General features: G+C 41.0%; 1 protein-coding gene across 1 annotated transcript; it reads left to right on the forward strand.

Moving 5' to 3' along the window:
- Nucleotides 1–299: 299 nt before the first annotated feature.
- On the forward strand, nucleotides 300–12,616 carry LRRC27 (leucine rich repeat containing 27; the record flags this gene model as incomplete). Its single annotated transcript, XM_082002331.1, has 4 exons — nucleotides 300–436; nucleotides 1,521–1,633; nucleotides 4,700–4,772; nucleotides 12,385–12,616. 4 exons carry the CDS (start codon nucleotides 300–302, stop codon nucleotides 12,581–12,583), a joined length of 522 nt encoding a protein of 173 aa, XP_081858457.1. The 3' UTR covers nucleotides 12,584–12,616.
- Nucleotides 12,617–21,673: the final 9,057 nt, after the last annotated feature.

Consider the following 21,673-nt stretch of genomic DNA (forward strand, 5'->3'; position numbering starts at 1 on the left):
GCCTCACTGGAGACCTGAAGCGCAGGGAGCCCTCGGGTGAAGTTCAGCGGAACGGCGTGTGCCGTGCGGGCAGAGCCTGGGCCCGCAGGTGAGGAGTGCAGCTAAGCACCTTATTAGGACCCTAACACCTGCCAAAAACAGTGGAAATTGGGAAGACTGCAGCAAAGAATGGGTTTTGTATTTGCGTCGGGTAGAGCCAAGCACTGGCTCTCGGGCCGCGAGGCCCGGGGAGGCCCTGCCGGGAGCGCAGGCGGGGACGGGTTGAGGAGCTGGCGCTTCGCTCCTCGCTGGAGAGCGGGATGGCCGTCGCCCTCCAGGAGCTGGTGCCGCAAAGCAGGCGCCCGCCCGCCAGCGGCTCTGGGCAAGGGCGGCTGGCAACGCTGCAGCACCCGGGGAGGTCCGCGCTCAGCACGGGCGAAGCAGCCAAGGCCTTGCGGTACCGGTGTCCTTGGAGGGGAGCCAGGGAACCCCCCCGAGCCCTGCCGAGCGCCTTGCCTCGCTCCGTACCTGCAAGGGGCAACCGCAGTGAGGTGCGGGTCCCTACCAGAGCTAGCAGGAAGGGGAGAAGGAGGTCGGACACGAGTCCAAGAGGGCAGCCAGGAGACTGGGCAGGACAGAACGCTGTCAGAAGGGAGATTATTTAACGTACGTGTGTGTGTCAGTGTTTCTGCCAAACCTACGTATGACGCGGTGTGGCGGAAATGCAGCCACAAGGGCCAATCGGTGATTTTTCTTACTGTGCCTTCGAATATGTATCATGATAAATTGTATCATTATTATAAGTGTGTGCGTATATATAAATAACGATTTTACTGGTTTGTATCATACAAAGAATACATAGCACAGGGGATAAACTGCAAATTAATTTTATAAAAAAGAAACTCGCTTTGTGTATGTTGTCCTTCCAAAATACATTGTTTCATGACTTGCCTTCAGCTGATCAATTTGAATTACTGAGTCTGTATTCCAACCTTGCTGACAAATGGAGGACAGCTATTCTAAAGAGTTTAACAGCAGCAGTGATGATTTTGGAGATGAACAACTCAAAAAGAGAAATTTGTCTGGCTCTAATTCATCAAAAGAGATAAGGAAAGGTGTTGAAGATTGTCTTGTCATCTTCAAGTACTCTTGATGTTGACAGAAAAAAAATTAAGCATCTTACTGAGGAAATATATAGACTGCCCGACATAACGGTGAGTAAATTGTTATGACTAGTTCTGATACTCTTGGCTTGAGTATAGCACAGAGCAGTTAAGGGCTAGTTGCTTTGTCAGATGAGTGGAAAAGCTACAGATTCTTAGCCATGATCTTTAATCCCTAGCTTTTTAAGAAAAAGTCCTTAAATAACTTCCATGTGTAACTTAGACTTGTGTATCCTTTAATTGCCTTTAACAGTGTCCTTTCCACAAAAATGTAGAGCAGTTCAGTTTTCACATTCGACATTTTGCCTGCCAAGGAATGGCCTCTCTCTTTCTGAATTTAAAACACATTTGTTTTTCTTAGTACTTTCATTTGTAAAGAAATGTCATATCAACAGTTCCCAAAGATTTATTTCAAAAGCTGCCTCATCTTGTTTGGCTGGATCTCTGGTATAACAAGATTAAATCTATTCCCCCTGGAATCGGTTACCACAGTTAAGATTGTTGGTCATAGACATAATTTAATAACAATTGTATTTGTCTTCTATTTGCCTTACTGTAATTTCATTGTAACAGTCAGACTTTCATATGCTTCTGTTTGACGTTGACGTCAGTGCAGGAGAGTGGTAAATAGGCTTAATTTTGTTTACTAAAACTCAGATGAACTGAAAGGTCCAATTAATATTACATAGTGAATTTCTAAACTCTTAACTTTAGAAATGTAAGACCTGTTAGTCTTTTCACATATATTTTGCACCTTTTTCATTTTATTGACTGTAGGTGACACTTTTTACAATGTTGTGGGTGGGGTGAAAACAGGGACCCACAGTTACAAACTTCGTGTCACTCCTAAGTGACAATGAAGGACAGTTTAATCTAAGAATGATATCCATTAATCTGTTTTTGATGGTTGTCTGACATGGTATTAACTGTTGTAAGGATTAATTGGCTGTCACCGATTTGGATGGACTGTGCGAGGAAGAAAGTACGCCATGTTGCTGTGAGACTGAAAACTGCACTTGCTTTCACATTGCCATGATCGCCAAAATTAACTTCTCATCAGTTGGGTTTTTTTAATGCCCTTGGACAATTCTTTGCTTCTCGCCCCAGAAGTGGCAGACCACAAATCACAATAATTTTGTTGTTCTTGTTAATTACCATATATTTTGTTACCGAAAGGAGAAGACCAACACAGGAGAGGTTGCTTGCAGTTGTGGTTCTAAAAGAAACCTTTCTGTGAAGAGTGAGTAAGGAAGAAAAGGAGGCAACCCTTGAACAGTATACACTACGGAACTTTCTAAATTAAAAATGACAATTTCATGGTATCTTGTGATTGAAAGATGGTGCTTAAAGGTATTTTAAGATCACTTGTTTGTGAATCATTATATATTCAACTTGTCATTAGAAAAATACAGTAAATGAAGGTTATGCCTCTAAAAATAGCTGGAAAATGTCAAGTTTAATTATGTTTTCAGATCTTTTAAAAATAGCTTTCATAATTTTTAAACTGGACAGGACTGATGGCATTTTTAATATGGTTTGTAAGTTATATGATCATCATTGTATGAGTGCTTGAAATACTTTGAGATTAAGTGATTCCCTGTGTGCATCTTCCTGGAAAATGTGTCAATCGTTAGACCCTACATGTATTATGCTTTATCTTGTTGGTTTTTTTCCCCTGACTTGAAAGAGCAGCTCAGCTTTTAGGAAATGCTCATCAGAAATATTCTGAGTATTACTTAGTTGCATTTTATCCTTATTACATTTTGGAGTATAAGCTGTGTTTTAAGATGTTTGGAAACTCTTTGTGTGTTCTTTTCTAGAAGCAGCTGAAAGTGTAGTTTTCATCAAAAGCAGAAGCTCATTGAAATATTGTGCTAGTTTGGGGCCCAAACAATTGACTAGTCAAGTTGTTCATGAATCTTTTCACTGATTTTAATAGATATTCTGATTAGAGTTTCTGTAGGTCAAACAGAAACGTTGTCTCAGCTGTGGAGACGGTGTCTAGGTCCCGGTACAGGGACAGCAAGTACCACTCTAACATGTCTATCTCTAGAAATCTCTGTGAGATCTGGATGTACAGCTGGGCAGGAATCAGCGAAGGGCATGTCCCACACCATCACTGCCGCAGAGGTTGCGCTCAGTCAAGAGCTGGCAAGAATGAGCGTTCGCCGTGGCACGGGGCCTCGGCTCTCTGCATGGGGCCGAAAATGCCGAGGGCTCCTGAGGCGGCACAATTGCCCCAGTGTAGCGTGGTACCTCAAACTCGGGGGAATCTGGGTTTTGGAGTCTGGAATCTCCCGTTGCTTTCACTTAGGTTTTTTTGCTTTAAATGGAATTCAGTACTCTGCTTCAAAAATGAAAACACGAATATGGTGCTTTCATTTTTTTTTTTTTTTGACTGAATTGAAGTGTCTTAAAATATTGCCACAAATGTTAATCCGGTGTTGAGCAGCTGCCAAAATGTTTGGTTTGTTTTTCTTTCCTAAAGGTAAAGAAATGTTGTGACAGAAACTACCAAGCTTTCTTCTTGTTTGTTTGTTTTTTAATTTTAACAGCAAGCAAGTCAAATTGCACCATTAGTAAATAAAAACCCATTAACTTTTCCATTAGGATAACTTTTCATTTATGGTACGGACAACACCTTGTCTATAGAGTATCACTTGATCTGAATGTTGCTGGATATTAAAAGCTATTTAAAAGAATGTTATAAAACCAGCAAAATGAAGCGGTCAAAAATTAGGGAATAGCTAAAGTATGGTTTCTATGTAGTCTCCATTTCATAGCAGCTTGAGGGTCAACGGCTGTGTGCAACAAGGGGGAAAAGAGACAACCTCCCCGTGTCTGGACGAAGTGTCCCTATATCCTAAATGCACAGTAGCCCGGAGGTTCCCATCGGAGACGCTCCAAACTGTATACAGCAACTCTGGGCATTTTACTCGCTAAACAATGCCAATTGTTTTCTGAGCACAGGCGTACTGACACTTTTTCAGAAGCTTAGGATTTGTTAGCAGATTTTCGGATATCAGAACAATGCTATCTTGTACGTGATATAAATGCCACAAATGTTGTATGTGACCCACACCAAACTTCTAGGCTGCTTCCAAGAATAGGAACACCAGAGAACTTTTTTTTAAAAAAGTTGACAAAATTAAATACAAATAGGGCATATTTCTTTCTAATCTGATTATCAAGAATGGATAAGCAGTTTTATCTCAGATTTAGCCTGAGGAATGCACTCAACCCAAACAGTTGAAGCTCAGCAAAATTATAAAGAACTGAAAATTATGTGTTTATAATTGGAACAGTCAGTATCAGACTTTAAAGTGATAAGCAGGCTCTGCAAAGAAAGATCAAATACTAAATATTGAAGTAGTACATAATAATTTGGCATAAATGAAAACTTCTGGTTGTCATACCAGAAAGCTTTGGGTCTGTTATTTTCTAGCACCAATGTTAGCGATGGAGAAGTATGGATTTGCAGTAGGAAACAAAAGCAAGAAAATTGAGGAAAAATATTCTTGTGTTTCTATCTCATTAAATGACCTTTGGTCTTACAGTTGCTACTGTCTTCTGTTTTACTGAAAAGGCAATTGAAAACTCTGCCTATAAAAAAGCTACCCACAGAGCTTGGTAAGTACTCACTACTTTTTTTTGAAGATACAGAGGGTTTTTTTGCTCTGAGTGTTTAATTCTGTGGTTAGACTTTAAAATACTTTGATATTTAAATAAATACATTTTAATTTACGACAAACGTGCTGGCGGGGGTGGAATTACTTATTTATAATTGTCTTCATTGATAAGAGGGAAAAACTTGAAAATGTCTGTTGTCTTCTAGTCAGAAATGCTCAATATTGTTTCTCTGAGTAAGGCTGAAACAAAAAAACATGCCTCGGATGCCAGACATCTTGGGCATCTGCATAGTAAGACATAAATAACTAAATGTGATTAGGCTGAGAACCTCTACAGCAATTTCTGACACTTAAGGTTGTTTTTACAGTTTGTAACTTCATTTTACTAACTCTTTTTGAATTAGCAGTTACTACTTTGAAATAACAAATGATTCCAAATCAAATGTTCCTAAGAAAAGCAGAGCAGGTTGTATGGATTCCTGAGGTGATCCAGTCGGGACTCCTTGGGCTCTTGGAGTCCTCAGAGCATAGCGTTTGGGTTTTTTTAATCCCTGTTTGATGTTGTCTGAGCTTTAAGGCTCCTTGCTGTAGTACTGGGACGCTAACCTCCAAAGCTGCGCCTGGAGTCTGGGCTTGTGTCACCGAAACACATGGCTTGAACTGAAGGTGGCCACACTGCTAGGCCTAGCTTCCTTCTGCTTACGTAGTGATGTTCAGGCTGTACTTTGGCACATGTTTTTGAAGCTGCTTATGGTAGAACATGCTGGCTCCTGTTTTTCATTGGACTTTGTTATACTTGTTTTCATTTTCCAGTACTCTCTACATAAAGTATCTTTCCTGCCTCTGTCCCTGAGGTGGCATCTCTGCTAGCAAATAAAACATGCCCAGGAATGTCCCCAAGTGCTGAGGCCAGCTGGTGCAGTGACCGGTCCCCGTACAGCAGCGGCATCTGGGTCCCTAGCAGGGTGGCAGCATGCAGAGCTCACCGGGAGCGGCTCTGGAGCGCCTTCGTTTCCTGGCCGTGCGCAGGAATTGCCTGTGAGAGCCCCGGCTGGTACAGGCAGACACACGTGTCGAGGACCGATCTGACCCTTTAGTGATACAGTGATAGTCTAAGGCCCAAGAATGTTCCCCGGCACGGTTAAGTTCACTGTTATTTTAACAAAGCTTTGCTATTCATACTTAATGCTGTGCAAGCGTGGTCCCTCCTGCTCCCTGGGCAACGCACTGAGAAAGCAACCAGGCACAGCAGTGAATGCACTTTCCTCACAGCCCTTCTAGCCCTGTGCCCTGCAATACTGACTCTTCCTTTCCACCCCACAGTGATTCTGGGGCAGTCTGGCCGGGTCCGTTTTCGAGGCTTCCAGCACCAGGGTCCTCCATGCAGACCCAGCACTCTTCAGCTCTCTTAAGGCCCTTCTTGCTTCAGGCCTGCTACCCACAGGCTTAGGGCCAGCTCATCCCCCCGGGTCAGGCCAGAATCCCCTTTGGCCTTCCTGAGCTCTGGGCTGAAACGCTCACAGCCAGCGTGCCGGAGGGTGCGGGCTTGCTGTGCGCTGCTGACCTGGTGGTGCTTTCATGCGTGCCTGGGGCAGGGAGAACCGACTGACCCCTGCAGCTCAGATGCTGTTGAGTTGGACACGACTGACACGCGCTGCCAGCTCTGCTGTACTGCTTAGCTTTTAGTTGCATCCTGAAGCAGGGCTTTCTCCTGTGGAGTCATATCTCCTAGAAGAATTATTTGAAGGAGAGCTTTGAACAAGACATCAAGGCATATAAGGGTGTGGGGAAGTGGCCTCAAACTGGAGCTACACTCGGTGACCTCTGCAGTCCTGCTGTTGCCCATCTGGCTGCTGGAGAGGAATGGCTGGAGCCCAGGCAGGGGAAGGACCGAGGGTGTCAGTTGTTCCATTCCTGCTTCACATGAGGCAGTCTGTTCCTGGAATAACTCTGTTCCTTCTAAGCTGAGCTGAGCAGTGGCTGCATAAAAAAAAAAAAAAAACAAACCACCAAACACAAAAGCCAACCTATTTGCTGATTTAAACATCCTTGTGTCTCTCAAAGTAGAATGGGCCACTGCTGTGCTGGCCTTTCTGCAGTAAAACTTGTTTTGTGCAGTGCTGTTTTCTGGACAGACCCTAGATCAGGACTCTCGTCTACTGTAGTACTTCAATTGTTGCAGGTTTCTTAGATTGGTATTGAGATGAGGGAATTCCTACCTTATGTGCCACTTACTTACCCATTTCTCCTGGCTCTGTGGATGATGGGTACCAAAAAAAGGTTGCCAGCATTCCTGCTGTGTTGGAAGCTTTGTTCAAGCTACAGCAATCGGAAAAGAGCGCTGCAGGCTCTTCAGGGCAGGTTTTGTTGGGCAGCAGCGCGATGATGACAGATGGCTGGAGGTGTTTGTAGAGGCTGGCTGCAGCCAGGCTTCCCGAAGTCGTGTATATGCCCGTTAGCGCGTGGTGCGGTGATACCCTGACTGAGGAGGGGTGCCTGAGCTGGGCTGGTCCACTCTGCCAGCAGGGCTTTCAGCATCATTTGCCTTAATCACTTGCACACATCCACTTCAGTGTTTTTAACAGTCGCAAGGCTCCTGGATAAGGCTATCAGGATTGTTGTGCTGGGGTGATGCTGTCCTACCATATGCCTTACTTTGGATGATCTGTTCCCTTAATGGAGCCTGCACATCCATGGCATTGCCGCCTAGTAGTCGTATATACCACAACTGCCACCATGTAATAAATACAGATATATGTGTGCATATACATATATATTTACACACATGATTTGCAGAACCGTGCCTCCCTCTGTGCCACAGCAGCTGAGCTGCTTCAGACTTGACTCGTTACATAGCGGACACTGTGAGACTCGGACTGGCGCAGTGATTCGAACCGTAGCTACTGAGGATGGTAGGTGTAACGCGACGACTGTCTTAGCCCAGGTCACCGAAGGCTTCTCAGTTCCCTGCGGTGGAGCTGTGCTTGTCAGGACTCCCAAGGCCCCTGCGTGTCCCAGGCAGCCTGCATTGCAGGCTTCTCAGCTCATGGGGACCCAAGGAGATTGCCAAGTAGTCCACCTGGTACGCTGTGAGAAAACCTGGGAATTGTGCTGTGACATTGTAAGGGGTTGTCAAAATTTAGTATATTTTTCCAAAACACTCATGTTTTGACAAGACAGCTTTTTCTGATAAAATCATGTTTCATGAGCTAATTCCCAGCCCACTCTTCCTCCTACCCTTCCCTATTGCTCTCTTGTCTGTACACTTGCCATCATAATCACCTATATCAAGAAACAGAGTAGGAGCTAATGCTGACAGCATCAGCACTGACTCTAATTTAGAGTTACTGTCCTGCAACGGCCGTTCCGTGATTCTTTGTCTTCCCTTTTCATTGTAAGTAGAATACCAGTTTTATGATGCTGGTATCATCAATACCGAACAAAAAGTTCGTAATGTAACTGAGATGAGTTTGGAGGATGATCCATGATAATTTTATCTCAGCTGTTAGTCTTTGTTTCTTGGGTGTGTTTTTTCACCTAGATCTGGAATGAATTGGCAATGTTTGCCTTCATTTGTTGAACGTTTTTATTTTGTTCTTAAAAGCTATTTGTTCAATGAATGAAAAAATCTTTGGGAAGGGAGTAGAAGTCTGAATGGTAACAAAACAGTTTTGTTACTGGCCTGTGGCTGTTCCTAGAGCATTTATACTGGTTCACCTGATTTGTATAGAATTATCATGTGTTCTGAATGTAATTATCAAAGACGGAAAAATTCATTGCCAGCCAACATCTTTCAAAAAATGGTCTCAAACTCCAGTGTACTGTGTGCTAGTTGGGCAGGGTTGTGGGGAGCTTGGGATACATGCCTTCTGTTTCCAGGACTTCCAGTGGCTTGCTGGAGAGATCAGGAGAGTTGCCTGGGTTTGGATAAGTCCCCAGACTGCCCATGCCTCAGTTTCCTGTGCTGTAAAATGGGGGTGATGATACTGCTAAAAAATTCTTCAACCCTACTGAAGAAAGCATTGCATAGGAGCTAGATTGTATTGCTGCATCTACCTAAATGTTCTTTAGAATGATTTAGGAGCAATTCTAAAGCATGAAGACTCTCAGTAGGTGATGCAGTTTAAAAAGTAAATTATTTTGAAAAGGATGCTGAAAGATAGAGTGCCAATTTGCCATCCTCCCTGGCGTGCAAGTGAAGTCAGTGCATGCTGCCGCATTACGCAGCATGAGCTGTAGCTGCATGTCCTGTGTAACTCCCCCACTGCACCCAAATCATGTTCAAACCTGAGTGGTTTTCAGCAAGATAAAAAAGAGATTTCATTTTTCCAATACTGAAGTCATCTGTGTGATTCATTTCAATCATTTCTGTTTAAAAATAGATTCAATTTCTTCATACTAAACTATTTTAAATGTAATTGTATTCCCAAACTGTTCTTTACAAGGTGCATTTTCAAAGCCATTTCTTCTTGTTAATAATGTAGCTCTTCCTTTCTCTGTTTATATTTTATGATTATTTGAAGTAATTTTGTAATTTGTGAATGATGACTATGAAAAGGCATTCTGGTAATTGTAGCTCACTCAGCAAACTTCTGGGTTTAGATTGTTAGAATACAGGCAGTTTGCTAAAGCTCCAAACCTCAGCGTTCCTTGTCATCGATGCCGCATTGACAGCAGTAAACAGGATTGTTTAGAGCGCTGGGAATGCTTGCTGGTTTGACAGAGATGGTCGTGTATGAGCTCTGTGGATATATTTCTTCACAAAACCAACAGCAATAATTACACAACAGCATATTTATTGTCTGTTCAATAAACATGGATTTTCGATTTTATGCCCTTTTGTTACGCTGTAACACAATTATGTAGAAAGCACTGCTGGTCTGCTGTATTTTTAGTTTGCAGTCACGTAATTTTTCCTTTATGCCTTTTTTTTTTTTGGCCAGTTTTTCTGCCTGGGGTATTCCCCTTGATCTGTGGTACCAGGTAATTCCTCTTTTCTGACATCTCCTCAGAACTCTTCTCCTTCCACGAGACGTTGGCAGGCTGATGCCACATTGTTCCCTCATAAACTTAACTTCCAGTAAAACATGTCTGTTTTACAGCCAGCATGTGGTACACGTGGGGTGCCGTTAAATTTTCATCTAAGTGTTTCCCCAGGGATTTCAACAAATAATCTTTGCAGTCCTATTCCTATTCAGTTTCTCTAAATCATCTCAGTTGCAATTTGAGTGCAATTTCAGAATAATGATTCAGACAGTTCTGGTTTTTGTTGGTTCTCAGTTTGATGTCAAATTTAGCAGACTTCAAAGTAATAGTTCTGATTAAAATTTGAGAGTTCTAGTTCTAGCTATGGTCTGTGGGGGGAAAAATAAGTTTTGAACGTGCTTTTGAGACTTGAGCTGAATTTTCCTTAACTTGGTAAAGAAGTAGTAACCCTGTTGGTGTTGGGATGGCAAAGCACACTTTTTCTTACACTACTGATAAGTTACCAGTCAGCTCTTACCCTGTGGCTGATTGAAAAAACAGATAAACAATGAAAAAGTCAGAATGTAGTTGAAAAAGAAGTAAGTTTTAGGTGCATTTGTTCTCTATTTCAGTGAAACCAGAACACATCTGCCTTCCATGGAGGTAACAGGATGTCACAGTAAATTCTCTGTGTAGCTGTGGTATAGTTTTACGTGAAGCAGGTTGTAGATACTGTCTCCGTGATGTAAAGAATCCATTTGCTCTCAGGTCTCAAGTCTGTCTTCCAAGAGAACGGACCCAGAAGGACCCCGTGGTTGTCCCTATCGTGATGCCTGGGAGAACTTTGCGCTCCTCAGCTTCCCAGAGAACCCTAGTACCTCCCTCACCTGCTCATTGCCTTCAGTTCCTCTCATGCTGGTTTTTATTTTTTCTTTTTAAGTGTACTTTGTCAGTATTACTGTAGTTGACATTTCTAGAGAAGTAATGTCAAATGGAGTTGTTAATCGCACTGTAAAATTTGTTTTGTAACATTCCTTTCAACTTTAATTACTGGTAATTTAAAATCAAATAGCTCTGCTGTTAGTAATGTATTTGTCATTTCTGCACGTAAGGTTTTACAAAAACATTTTAAAAGAGCAAATACACTGTTTATACTGTAATGAGTAAAGCAGATAGACACAGTCGGAACTTTAAGCAGTCAATCTGCAGAAAGTGAGGCAGATTAGACTGTACAGTCAAGCTTGAATGGAGACTTAAAGTGTGACTCCAGTAATACAACATGAAAAATATATTCTGATTGACTAGATTGAGATTGTCTATGTTGTTTTCAATGCTGCATTTCCTAAACACACTATAAACCATATGTCAATCTAAAATAAATGTCAGGACAAAATATATCATCTTTTTTTTAGAGACTTAGTACACTTATATTTTGAAAGAATTAGCAGATTTTAACTGTTGTATTTGTTTGAATCAAAATGGACTGAAAGTAGTATTTAGTTCTGCAAATTAGGAAGAAAAAATTGCTAGTTTTATTTCGCATCTATGAAATGTAATTTATACATATTTATAAATACAATCAGCAGAAATCTGCTTTCTGCAATAGATTGTGCATATTTTGCTCGTTGTTCCCATTTCAGCCCGTGAGCAGAACATGACAGATGACTTCCACCCTGCTAGTCATCTTCTCTTTACATGTGTAACCTGTGCTGCATACACTTCTGCTTGCCAGATGAGTAGGAGGCTGAGGCAGGCCTGCAAGATGCATCAACTCATTAGCCTTTGGGAGGCTAAAGATTTAGGTCCCTCTCTTGTTTGTCGCCAAGAGATGGTGGCCCTTTGTTTCCTTGGGCAAGAACAGCTAATGGTGAGGCCAGGAGTGAGAAGCAATACAGACCTAACGATTTTAGAAGTAGAAAATCAGAACAATGCACTAGAAAGAAAAGAAGGAAAAATTTTAATTAAAATCCTTTCCTTTTTGTGAAAAAGAATTAAGGTAGGGTAAAAAGCTGATTTTTCAACACCACAAATTCCATTCATTTGAGTAAAAGTACAAGAACAGCAGCTGGGGGCTTGTACTGGTTAGCTAAGCCCTTGTGAGAAAGTTCATTTTGTCTAGACTAATCTTGAATGAGGAGAGCAATTTGCTTAGAGGGAGAAATTAAATAGTTAATTTAAAAAAAAAAAAAGAGAAGATTACAAAGCAAGCAAGGGGAGAATATAAGGGGGGGGGGGAAGCTAAAAGAAGAAAAAGCATGCAAACAATCACAAGGTCTAGTCTGTCCAGAATAGCCTGAGATTTGAGAAGAGAAATATAGCCCATCAGGAATTCTGTAATAATCTTAGGTGCAGTATTAGTAGTACTCTGCATATATAAAAGTATCAGTTATTTGCAGCTCTAAAAACAGCAAACTAAAAATCAGTCGACTTGGCCCAATACATAATTTAAGGTAGTATATAGTGCCTACATATGTAATAATGGTAGTTATCATAAACACAGTAAATACCCATCATTCACTTTGGCTGTACAAATCTGAGAACTCACACATCTTTCAAAATATTGAAAGGTTGGGCCGATGATCTTTCAAAGTCCTTTCCAACCTGGGCTGTTTGATGATTCTGTTTGCTAAATGACATTGTTTTCACAGGAAACTTAACCTTGAGTTTGCCTTGAATCTGAGACACTGCCCTCTTGAATGTCCACCTAGAGATGCCATACAAAAGGGATTAAAATCCATCCTGTGCTTTCTTTTGGGATTCGGGGAATGGAAAGCTACTCTTGGTGGAGCCAGCCCCTTCAGGTATGTTGGCGATGTATTCGTGTGCATTCAGTGTAATTTGTTTTGAAAAAAGTGGGAACCGAGGGACACTTTGTGGGCTCTTTCGCTAATGGGTGTCGTCCATCTTTGCACCTGAAAGGGATATTGCAGGCTAGAATAAATAAGGAAAAAGAAATGCTTCAGTATTGTGATAAAAAATCAAACTGTGCATCTTAAACCCCTCAGTGGCGAAGAAGAGGTGGCGTTTGTACAAGACGAAGCCTTAATTACATGTGATGCGGTTAGAGAAGCAGAAGACGAAGTTTCAGCAGAGGCTGTTCTTTACGATTAGCAGAGAAGCGGCATGAACGGAAGGTTGGGCCGTTTCGTTAGGCTGAAAAAGGGCTCGTGTGCGCGCCAGGCACTTCATCCGAATGGTAGAGAGGGTAGTTATACAGGTAGGTGACGTTATATAGGGGATATAGGCGAAACTGAGCTATTGGGGAAATGAAAGAAGACAGCAGATGGGGGGGCGGGAATGGAAGTACAGTACCTGGCTTAGAGAAATAAAGGTGGAGCTGGTAAAATTACGGATGATTCAGTGTAGCTCCTATGTCAGGACATGGCCTGGTTCAGATACTTAGGCTGCTGCAGACACTGAGGAGATTAGCGACAGCCCGCCATGGCTGTCAAACCCGAAAGGTCACGCTAATGGAACGGCCTCCGGTGACGCTGGCGGGGCCCCAGGGCGCAAAGGAGACGTGGCGGGTGCCGCTGCAGAGGCGCAGGGCCGCCGCGGGCGCCGGGGGCTGGCAGGTAACGGCCTCCCCTTGGCGCGTGTCGCGTCGGCCCGTAGGCCCGGGCGGGAGGCCTGTGGCGACGGGGCGCGGCCGCTGGGCGGGCTGCGGAGCCCTCCTCTGCGTCGCCAGTCTGGCCGGCCTTCGGCAGCAGGGAAGGGGCAAGGAAAGCAGGCGTGGAGGAAGCTGCTCCTGTCTGCCTGTGTGTCGTAAGGAAGGCGGGGACATAGTTATCAAGTCTGTGTAAGATCTGAGGCACAGATCTACTTGTCTTGAAAATTTTAGTGTACTATAAATACGCCATAACTAATTTTTAGGAGCCGCTTGATATTGTTCGTCCACGTACTAGAAGCCTGATAGCGTTTTCTGTGTTTTCATATAGTGTTTCAGCTCACGCTCTTCAAAGACAAGCACAATTTGCTCTTTATCATGCTTTCTTCTTTTTTTCACCACAGTATTACAGTTATAAATTTACCTTAGGAGAGTAAAATTAAGATGTTGTCAGCAGAGAGGAAAAGATGCAACATAATTTGCATTATTTATGGTTCGACAGATTCCAGAAGTCATTAATAATAGAAATACTGGGCGTATTCTCACAGAAGAACTCTCCTCATACTTAAGCTTTCCTGTAATGAAGGCTAATTACTGTGGATACCGTTAGTATCAGACTGGAATTAGGGTTGTTAAAATGTTATGTCATTAAAGGGAACACAGTAACTTCAGAGCAGGAATGAGCAACTTAAAATGCTAAGCAATATGGTGAAATATAAAAATATCAGCTCAAAATACCATGATACTGAAAATGAAGTCAAAATACTGATGTAAAGATAATGGCTAAACTTTTTTATTAATCTCAGTTCCATGTATGATGTCATTAAAGGGAGCCATGACCATTTCCAGATCTTCACATGATTATTGTCTTTGTGTTTTAAGACCTTGTTTATAATTCTTGTTTTGAGACAAATTATATCCCCGTAGTGTTGCTTGATTACTGCTATTTACCTTCAAATTTCACAAGAGAGCATGACTTGAGAGCGAGCAGTGCATTTTTCTATATAGACAAGTTCTATCTGTGTTACTAGTGATTAATGTATGTATCATTTTTTCCATAGTGGTGGATATTTATTCTAGCATGCATAATATGTAAAAATCTGCTTACTTAACATTTTATGTCCTCAGGATCTCAACTGAAGTTATAGACTAAGACATCAATTGTATTATCCTCCTAGCTGGGCTTTTATACGTGCAGGAGAACTTCCTTCCGTGCAATCTGCAGGCAGATTCACGTGACGTATTAGGGAAGTTAAGTAGCTCAGTGGGTTGGCGAGTCAAACTGTTTTCTCAGAAGAGCTGAATCAGGCCTTGTTTCAGACCACTTTTTGTTAGCTTCATGCTGGTTTTGATACCTCCTCAAGCAAGGATCATGCTAGATGAGAACTATTGTAGGTCAAGAACGAAGTTAACTGGAAGAGGTGCACTAGGAAGCGAGCCCAGCACCTGGCTGCATGAAGTGTTCCCGGTACCTGCCTCATATCATAAGCCGCATCATATCAGAATTAGTGCAAATTCGTCATCTGGAAATGTTTTCTGGAGTGTAGTTTTCATTTCATTTTTCATCATGATAGAGCTAGAACCCCGAAGTTCTGCATTTCGCAGAATTTCCCATGCTACAGAAATCAGAACAGCCCATTGCTAAGCATTATGAAAAAAAATCAGAGATGTTCCCTTCCTAGGAAGGTAATCAGTAGCCTGTGGAAGCAGGTCAGCTTCATTAAGTGTTTTGGGGTTGTTGTTGTTAAATACTAGTGTTTTAATATAGGAACATACACTAGTAATTTACCTTATTTTTGTTGTACCTTCTGCAGAATCTGTCATGTTGACTTGTGCATCGTGCTACATTCGTTTACAGAAAGTACTAAAATGAAAGGGGAAAAAAGCTCTTACTTTCATTTGTGCTTAATGTAGTTGAGGCTAATGTTTGTTTTTCTGGAGATAGGCTTAATGCCAAGTGTAGGTGTTTACTTGGTTTTTCCATCAACAGCAGAATAACGTTTAGAATCGAATAGGAAAAACACTTGTGAGTGGGAATAAAATGCCAAACATTTACTATTCGTTTTCAGTGAGAACTAATGTGGCTCTTGGATATCCAAAATTATGCCTTTTATAGACTTTCAAAGTGTTTTGCTAACAAATCCTTACCATGGCTGAAATACATTGGAATGCTTCGGTCCTGTTAAACTAAGCTTTCTCTAGCATTCAACTGGAGTTTTAGTAAGAAAATTATGTAAAACTGAAGCAAAGCTTCTGCACAGTAGAGTACACATTCTTACTGTACACACTGCTATGAATTCTCCCCTTTACAATTAGGAAATTAATTTATCTTTGAGCATTGTTAATTGTTACCAAAAGTAAAAAATTTTGGGTAGTAACAAAAGCATCTCTTTTTAACGTTGGACTAAAGAAGTAAAACCCCTGAACAGAAGAAAGTATCCATCTGAGGGACAACTATCTAAGTATTTTTATGTACTATTGATGTACTATTATGTACTGTTATGTATTATGTACTATTTTATGTACTATTATGTACATATTTATGATTTTGTTTCTGAAGATGTGCAGACTATGAAAATAGGCTGTCTACCTTTTATCTTTTTATCTATCTGTGTGAGGTGAACCAGTATTATTTTTCAGAGATCACTCTGTATACTCAGCAGTAGCAGTTTAGAACTAATTACAATTGATCACTCTTCACGTTAGTATGTGGAGTGAGAGTTTTGTTTGGAAATTAGCAGTGTAGGGTCTGGCAACAGTTGTCGTTTGTATTGTAACGTGGACCATTACAGCTGTTTTCCCAAGTTCCCTTATGCATTTGTTATACGCTTCCTTTCAAAATGAACACGTAATATGCTTGAAACACTCCAGTTATTAATTTTGGTTTTTAACTCCCCTTCAGTGCTACACAGTCTTGAAAATGTTGAGGATTTGGTTAGTATTCTTCAAAATAGCAAATCAAAAGCATTTTTTCTGCTGACTTTTGTCCGCATAAGAATGCGGGATTGCATTCTGTTCCACTTAATTCAAACACAATAGATTAAAATGACAAAACAATTATAAATTATGCTCAGGAACAGCATTGTCACTTAATTACGTTATGATGTTTAATGTTAGTTTAGATAGTGGTATATCTAAAGAAAAAGAATCCCATGGACTTTAGAATCTGTAGGCATGCACATGAAGTTTGGGAACCTTCTGTAATATGCAGGAGTTTTTTGCTCCCTCCCACATGGCCCATCTGTTCATGTTGGATGAGAGCAGTGTGTAAGAAGTAGTATATACATACTTCATGCAGAGAGGGTAACAGAATGTACCTTGGAATAATGCTTTTTCTCTAAAATGCAAGAAGAGGAGGGAGATGAGATCCAGTGTGTTTCTCCTCTAGGATTCAGGGAACCTCCTGAGTCTACAGTTTATATAAGAAGCAAACCTTTGTGTATCTAATGATAAACCTTTGTGTATCTAATGATCTCTCAACGCCACAGTCAAAGATGAGCTGCGATATATGTAGCTGTTGTGGTTATTGTTTGGGCAGCAGCAGATCTAGGGTACCGACCTACCCGAAACAGTGGATGAATTCTGTGGTGGTCAACTCTTGCCGAGCTTGGCACTTCCGTGGGTGCCCTAATACCTTTTGTATACAACCCAGCCTCCGAGAAGTAAAAGTCACGCTTCATAGTGCAGCATAGATATACCCTAGGACTCATCATCATCATGTAAATATGAAGTATCACTGAATAAGTTGAGCTGTGTGTGAAGATTAATACCTACAAAGGTGTAATTTGAGATAATGTGAAGTTCGTTTAACCTGAGATGCCAGCTGGGATGAAATGCAAGGTGTGCTAGAGCTTTCATCAGTACATTGGTTGTCATCGTTACATTACGTTACATATTTAAATTGATTACGTTAAAAGATCTTTCCTGTTTTGACTCACAGATTGCATTTGGCCACTTGTAGTATGTTAATGATTATTGTATCTGTTTGCTTTGCCTTTTTACTTCCTCTGATACATGGAACGTATTTTTAACTCCTATTCATCACGCGGAGAACTCTAATTCAGTCATACACAGTTCATGTAATACTTATTTATACCCAAATCTACATTGGCAGGCTATAAATGCTGCAGAAAAATGAGAGGAGAGAAAAAGTTAGAGTTATATACAGCCTTGACTCAATCCTTATATGTACATGCATTATATTATATTAATTTCCATTCTTTTTTTCCTCAAAGTAGAGATCCCAGTACAAAGCTGGGATTTTCTGCTTTCATGTCCTACTCTGTTCCAGAATTCAAGGTTGTTTATGCAGTATATTTGAGATGGCCGTATTTAAACCTTGCTGACATCTGTGGTAGACTCTCCCTTCAGTTGCACGGGTCTTGGCTCAGCCCCGAAGGAGGCAGGGGCTCCGGCGGCAGCATGGAGCTGTGCTCTTCAGGTCGTATGTGTCCATGGTAAAGGCAACAAGGGACCTTCAGTGAGTAAGACTATGGATGCTATCTGAGAACTTGATTTGTTCAGGGTGTTGGGGACACGTGGCTCTTAAATTCAGTATAAGTCAAAAGTATTAAGCACTTAACAAAAATTATTGTAAGTTGAATCAACTTCTTCACGGTGGAGTTGATAAAAAGCTGGGCAAAGAGTTTACTAGATCGAGATAGATAATTTATCTGTCAAAGGTACTATTCTGCTCACATTCTTCAATAGACTGTTGGTTTCTTCCAGGACACAAATTGCTTTAAACTTGTGAAAAATCTTTGAGAATAAAATATGTATTAAAAGCAAAAAAACCCCAAACGAATCCCACTTCTGTTTGATTGACTGACTGACACTATCTAAAACATTGTGTTTTGCTCAAAAAACTATTAATTGATATGTAGGATTACAGTAATCTCCCTTTAATTCCAACAGAAATGCCACCTGTCAAAGCTAAACTTAGGAGAACTGTTGCAGTCCTGTTTGGATTTGTCAGATGAGTGGCCTAATGAAGAGGAAAAGCTAAGATTTCAGAAGCTGAAAGAAGAAATTCTAAAAGGTGAAAAAGATTAATTTCTTGCTAATGAAGGTGTAGGTGCAACCCATGATTTTACTGAAGCAGGGGAAAACCACAGAAAGAAAGAACAGCTCTATGCAGTCAGCTAGTCTTTGCAGGTGACTAAGTTTCACGCAATGGTATATGATAAGGATCTTGCAAGTGCTGGAAAACTCTTGCGTTTCTGCTGGAAAATATAAAAGCAGTTTAATATGCATCATTATACTCATTGCCAAATATGTATTTGATGAATAAATGGTATTTTTGATGTAAGTATGTAGAATACAAACCAAATTTTATATTTTCAATGATTTTGCATATTTTTCTCCAAAATTAAAAAACACTATCGATCTTTTATATTTTTCTCATTTATTTCCTTTTTTTATTCCTATTTTCATAATTGTACCCTTGAATGTCCAGACTCATTCTGCTGAAAAACAACAGAATTTTATAATAATAACAAAGGACTGTCGCATCCTGCAGGTAACTTAATTTTTCATTTCTAGTATATGCAACGTGATAAATAACTATGTTTAAATACAAGATAATATGTTAAATTCCTTCACATTTGCATACAAAGCATTTGATAAACGCTTTATTTGTCATATTTCACAATATGTAAATAATGCAAATCCTATTTGGGAGAATTTGTTGGTGAGTCCTTTCTGAAAAACGGAAGTATCCTTTGGGTAAAGGAGAGAATAAACAGACTGGAAATGTTCTTAATTCTATTTTTTGTCAATATTTACCATTATATCAATGATTATTTTTTTCCCTCAATATTAATGAACATTTTTATTGTTACTTTAAAATTATTTCTCAACACTAGTTTTTAATGAGCTAGAGCTGACTGATTTTTTTTAAATATTGATCATTTGATTAGGTTTCACATCTCAAACAAAAATAGGAAAGGGATTTTTGTATTTACTGTGATTTTCCTTTCTCGCCTTCTCCCTTTCACTCCTCACCCTTTCGCGTTTGCCTCCCTCCATCTCTCCGACGTCACTCCCAGAAAACATAAAATACTGTAAGTCAGTAGCATATAGCCATGTGCTTAACTACCATGGAAGGGACGGGGGACGTCAACAACCGGCGATTTACTGATCTGGGAGAGGCACTGGCTCACCCACGCGCTCTGCGTCCGCCGCTCGGCCTGCGGCTTTACGTACGTGACGAGAAAGCGGAGGTGGCCGTCTGTCCTCCCATGTGCCTCAAGGCCAGCTCTCCGGCGTGCAGTGCCCTGCTTCTCGCCATTCTCCACGTCCTCGGGAGCGTATTTTACATGCTGCTCGATACTGGTACTCTCACGTTTTAAGGTTGGTTTGGTTGGGGTTTTTAAAGGATCAACAGTATGGAAAAAATCGGGCAGAATTCACGGTTTATGCTTGCCTTTTCCCCTCACAATACCACCTCAGTCTTGCAGTGGTTTTTGTGAAGTAATTCATCTGGTAAATTACTTAAACATGTTTTTTACTTCAAATATATGAATGGTTATATTGAAATAAAACAGACTGCTTATGCAGGATCACTAGTAGATAAAAAACTGCATTTTGAGTGTGTATATCACCATCTTTAAATGTGCTTAGTTTTCTATGTAGTATGTAATCAACAATATCAAACTGTCCTTTTTAAAAAGAGCATGTTAACATGGATAAATAAATTTATTGAGTTTCTACCCTATGATAGGACAATTCAGGCAAAGCAAGCTGACAAGCACAGATCGCTAGCAGAAAAGGAGCTGAAAGAGGAACGAGCTTTATTTGAACAAAGGAAAAAGCCAGTACTACAATTACAATGTCTTTTAAAAGTTGTTATTTGGCTTCTTAATAGATTGCCTAGTTGACTATTTATAAGGAAAGAAGTAATTTAAAATATTTTGCACTATAAGTGGAAACAGAGTGATTTTCTTTACAAAATACGGTGCTCCAAGACAACACGAAAGGTGACTCACCAAGCTTCTTGCCAGCTCAGCCATGGAACTCCATCAATTCCCATTCCAACTGAGCAGAAAATAAATCTATTTCAGTTAATTCATATGCTATGTTCCACGTAAACTTAAATTTGACTTTATCTTTGCTGACAGAAGGCTACAGCTAGAGGGCAAACTCTGCATATGAAATAATGTGATATATCTAAGATCTAAAAAGTATAGGTATTGAACAAATTTTGCTAAAAGAACTTGTTTATACCTTTGCATATTTTCCCACTATATGCATACATTTGGACTGCTGTTCAGAAGTAAATACACTTATTACAGACTAGACCCAAGAAATGAGACAGGCCTAATTTGTGTCCTCTTTTTTTTTTTTTATCTGGAGTTATTAAAGTCGTGTTACAGAACAAATGCACCTCCGTGGCACTCCTGGCAGCACCAGATGGTTGTGTTACGAAAGGGCAATGCCCTGGATTTGGGGGGTGCGCAAGGTGGAGCTCCGTGTTCCAGCAGTTTGGGTTAAATCTGGCGTGCTTTGGTGCTCCCTGGGCTTCCCTGCACCAGGGGAGAGGGAAAAACCAAGAGGAGAGGAGCAGGGCCGGGGAATTCTTGTTTCCCCTTCCCTTCCAGTCAGGCGGGGAACGCTGTCGGTTGAGCAGGGTTCCCTGCTCCTAAGAAACGTGTATCTAGGTGCTCTTGGTTGGGCAGTGAGCAATCGTTTGGGCCAGTGCTCATAAAAATGAGCCTGCTTCTATTGGGAGTTACTTAGCAGTTGTGTGCACAGCGGTAGAGCAACCACTGGCAACACGGCTGAGCTTTCACGTGCCGTGACCTGCCCTACCTTTGAGCTGTGGCTGTCTTTTTTTCTGACCCTCATTCGTTCTCAGGCGAGATGCTGACATGAAGGAACTGTTCATTTAGCTTCTTGTTGGACTTTGCATTTCTTAAGTTACAGCCAGCATATAGAGGTCAAGAGGAAAATACTGGGGAGCCTGTAGGAAAGCATCCATAACCATACTGGGGACAATGTCTGTTGTTTATTAAACTATTAATTTATTAGGCATTATTATAGTTGACAAGTATGTTAAAGAGACAGTGGAAATGAAGAGGATGACTCTGTTTATGTGCCAGACAATGTCAGTACAAGGAGAAGGAGCCTGAAGCTTAGGACTGAAAGAAAGAAGAGCTGGAGAATCACTGCAGACATGCAGCATCAGAGTAGGTATCATGTTAACGAGACCTTTACTGATGAACCTTAAAAACGTTATGGGTCAGATTACGTTATCCCATAGAACTTTCTGTGGTATAACTGTCTCCTCCTCCTTTATGTTCACTCAAATGCACTCAGTATCTAAACTTGCC

The sequence above is a fragment of the Phaethon aethereus genome, assembly GCF_964289735.1.
Source record: "Phaethon aethereus genome assembly, chromosome: 7".
NCBI classification, from domain to species: Eukaryota; Metazoa; Chordata; class Aves; order Phaethontiformes; family Phaethontidae; genus Phaethon; species Phaethon aethereus.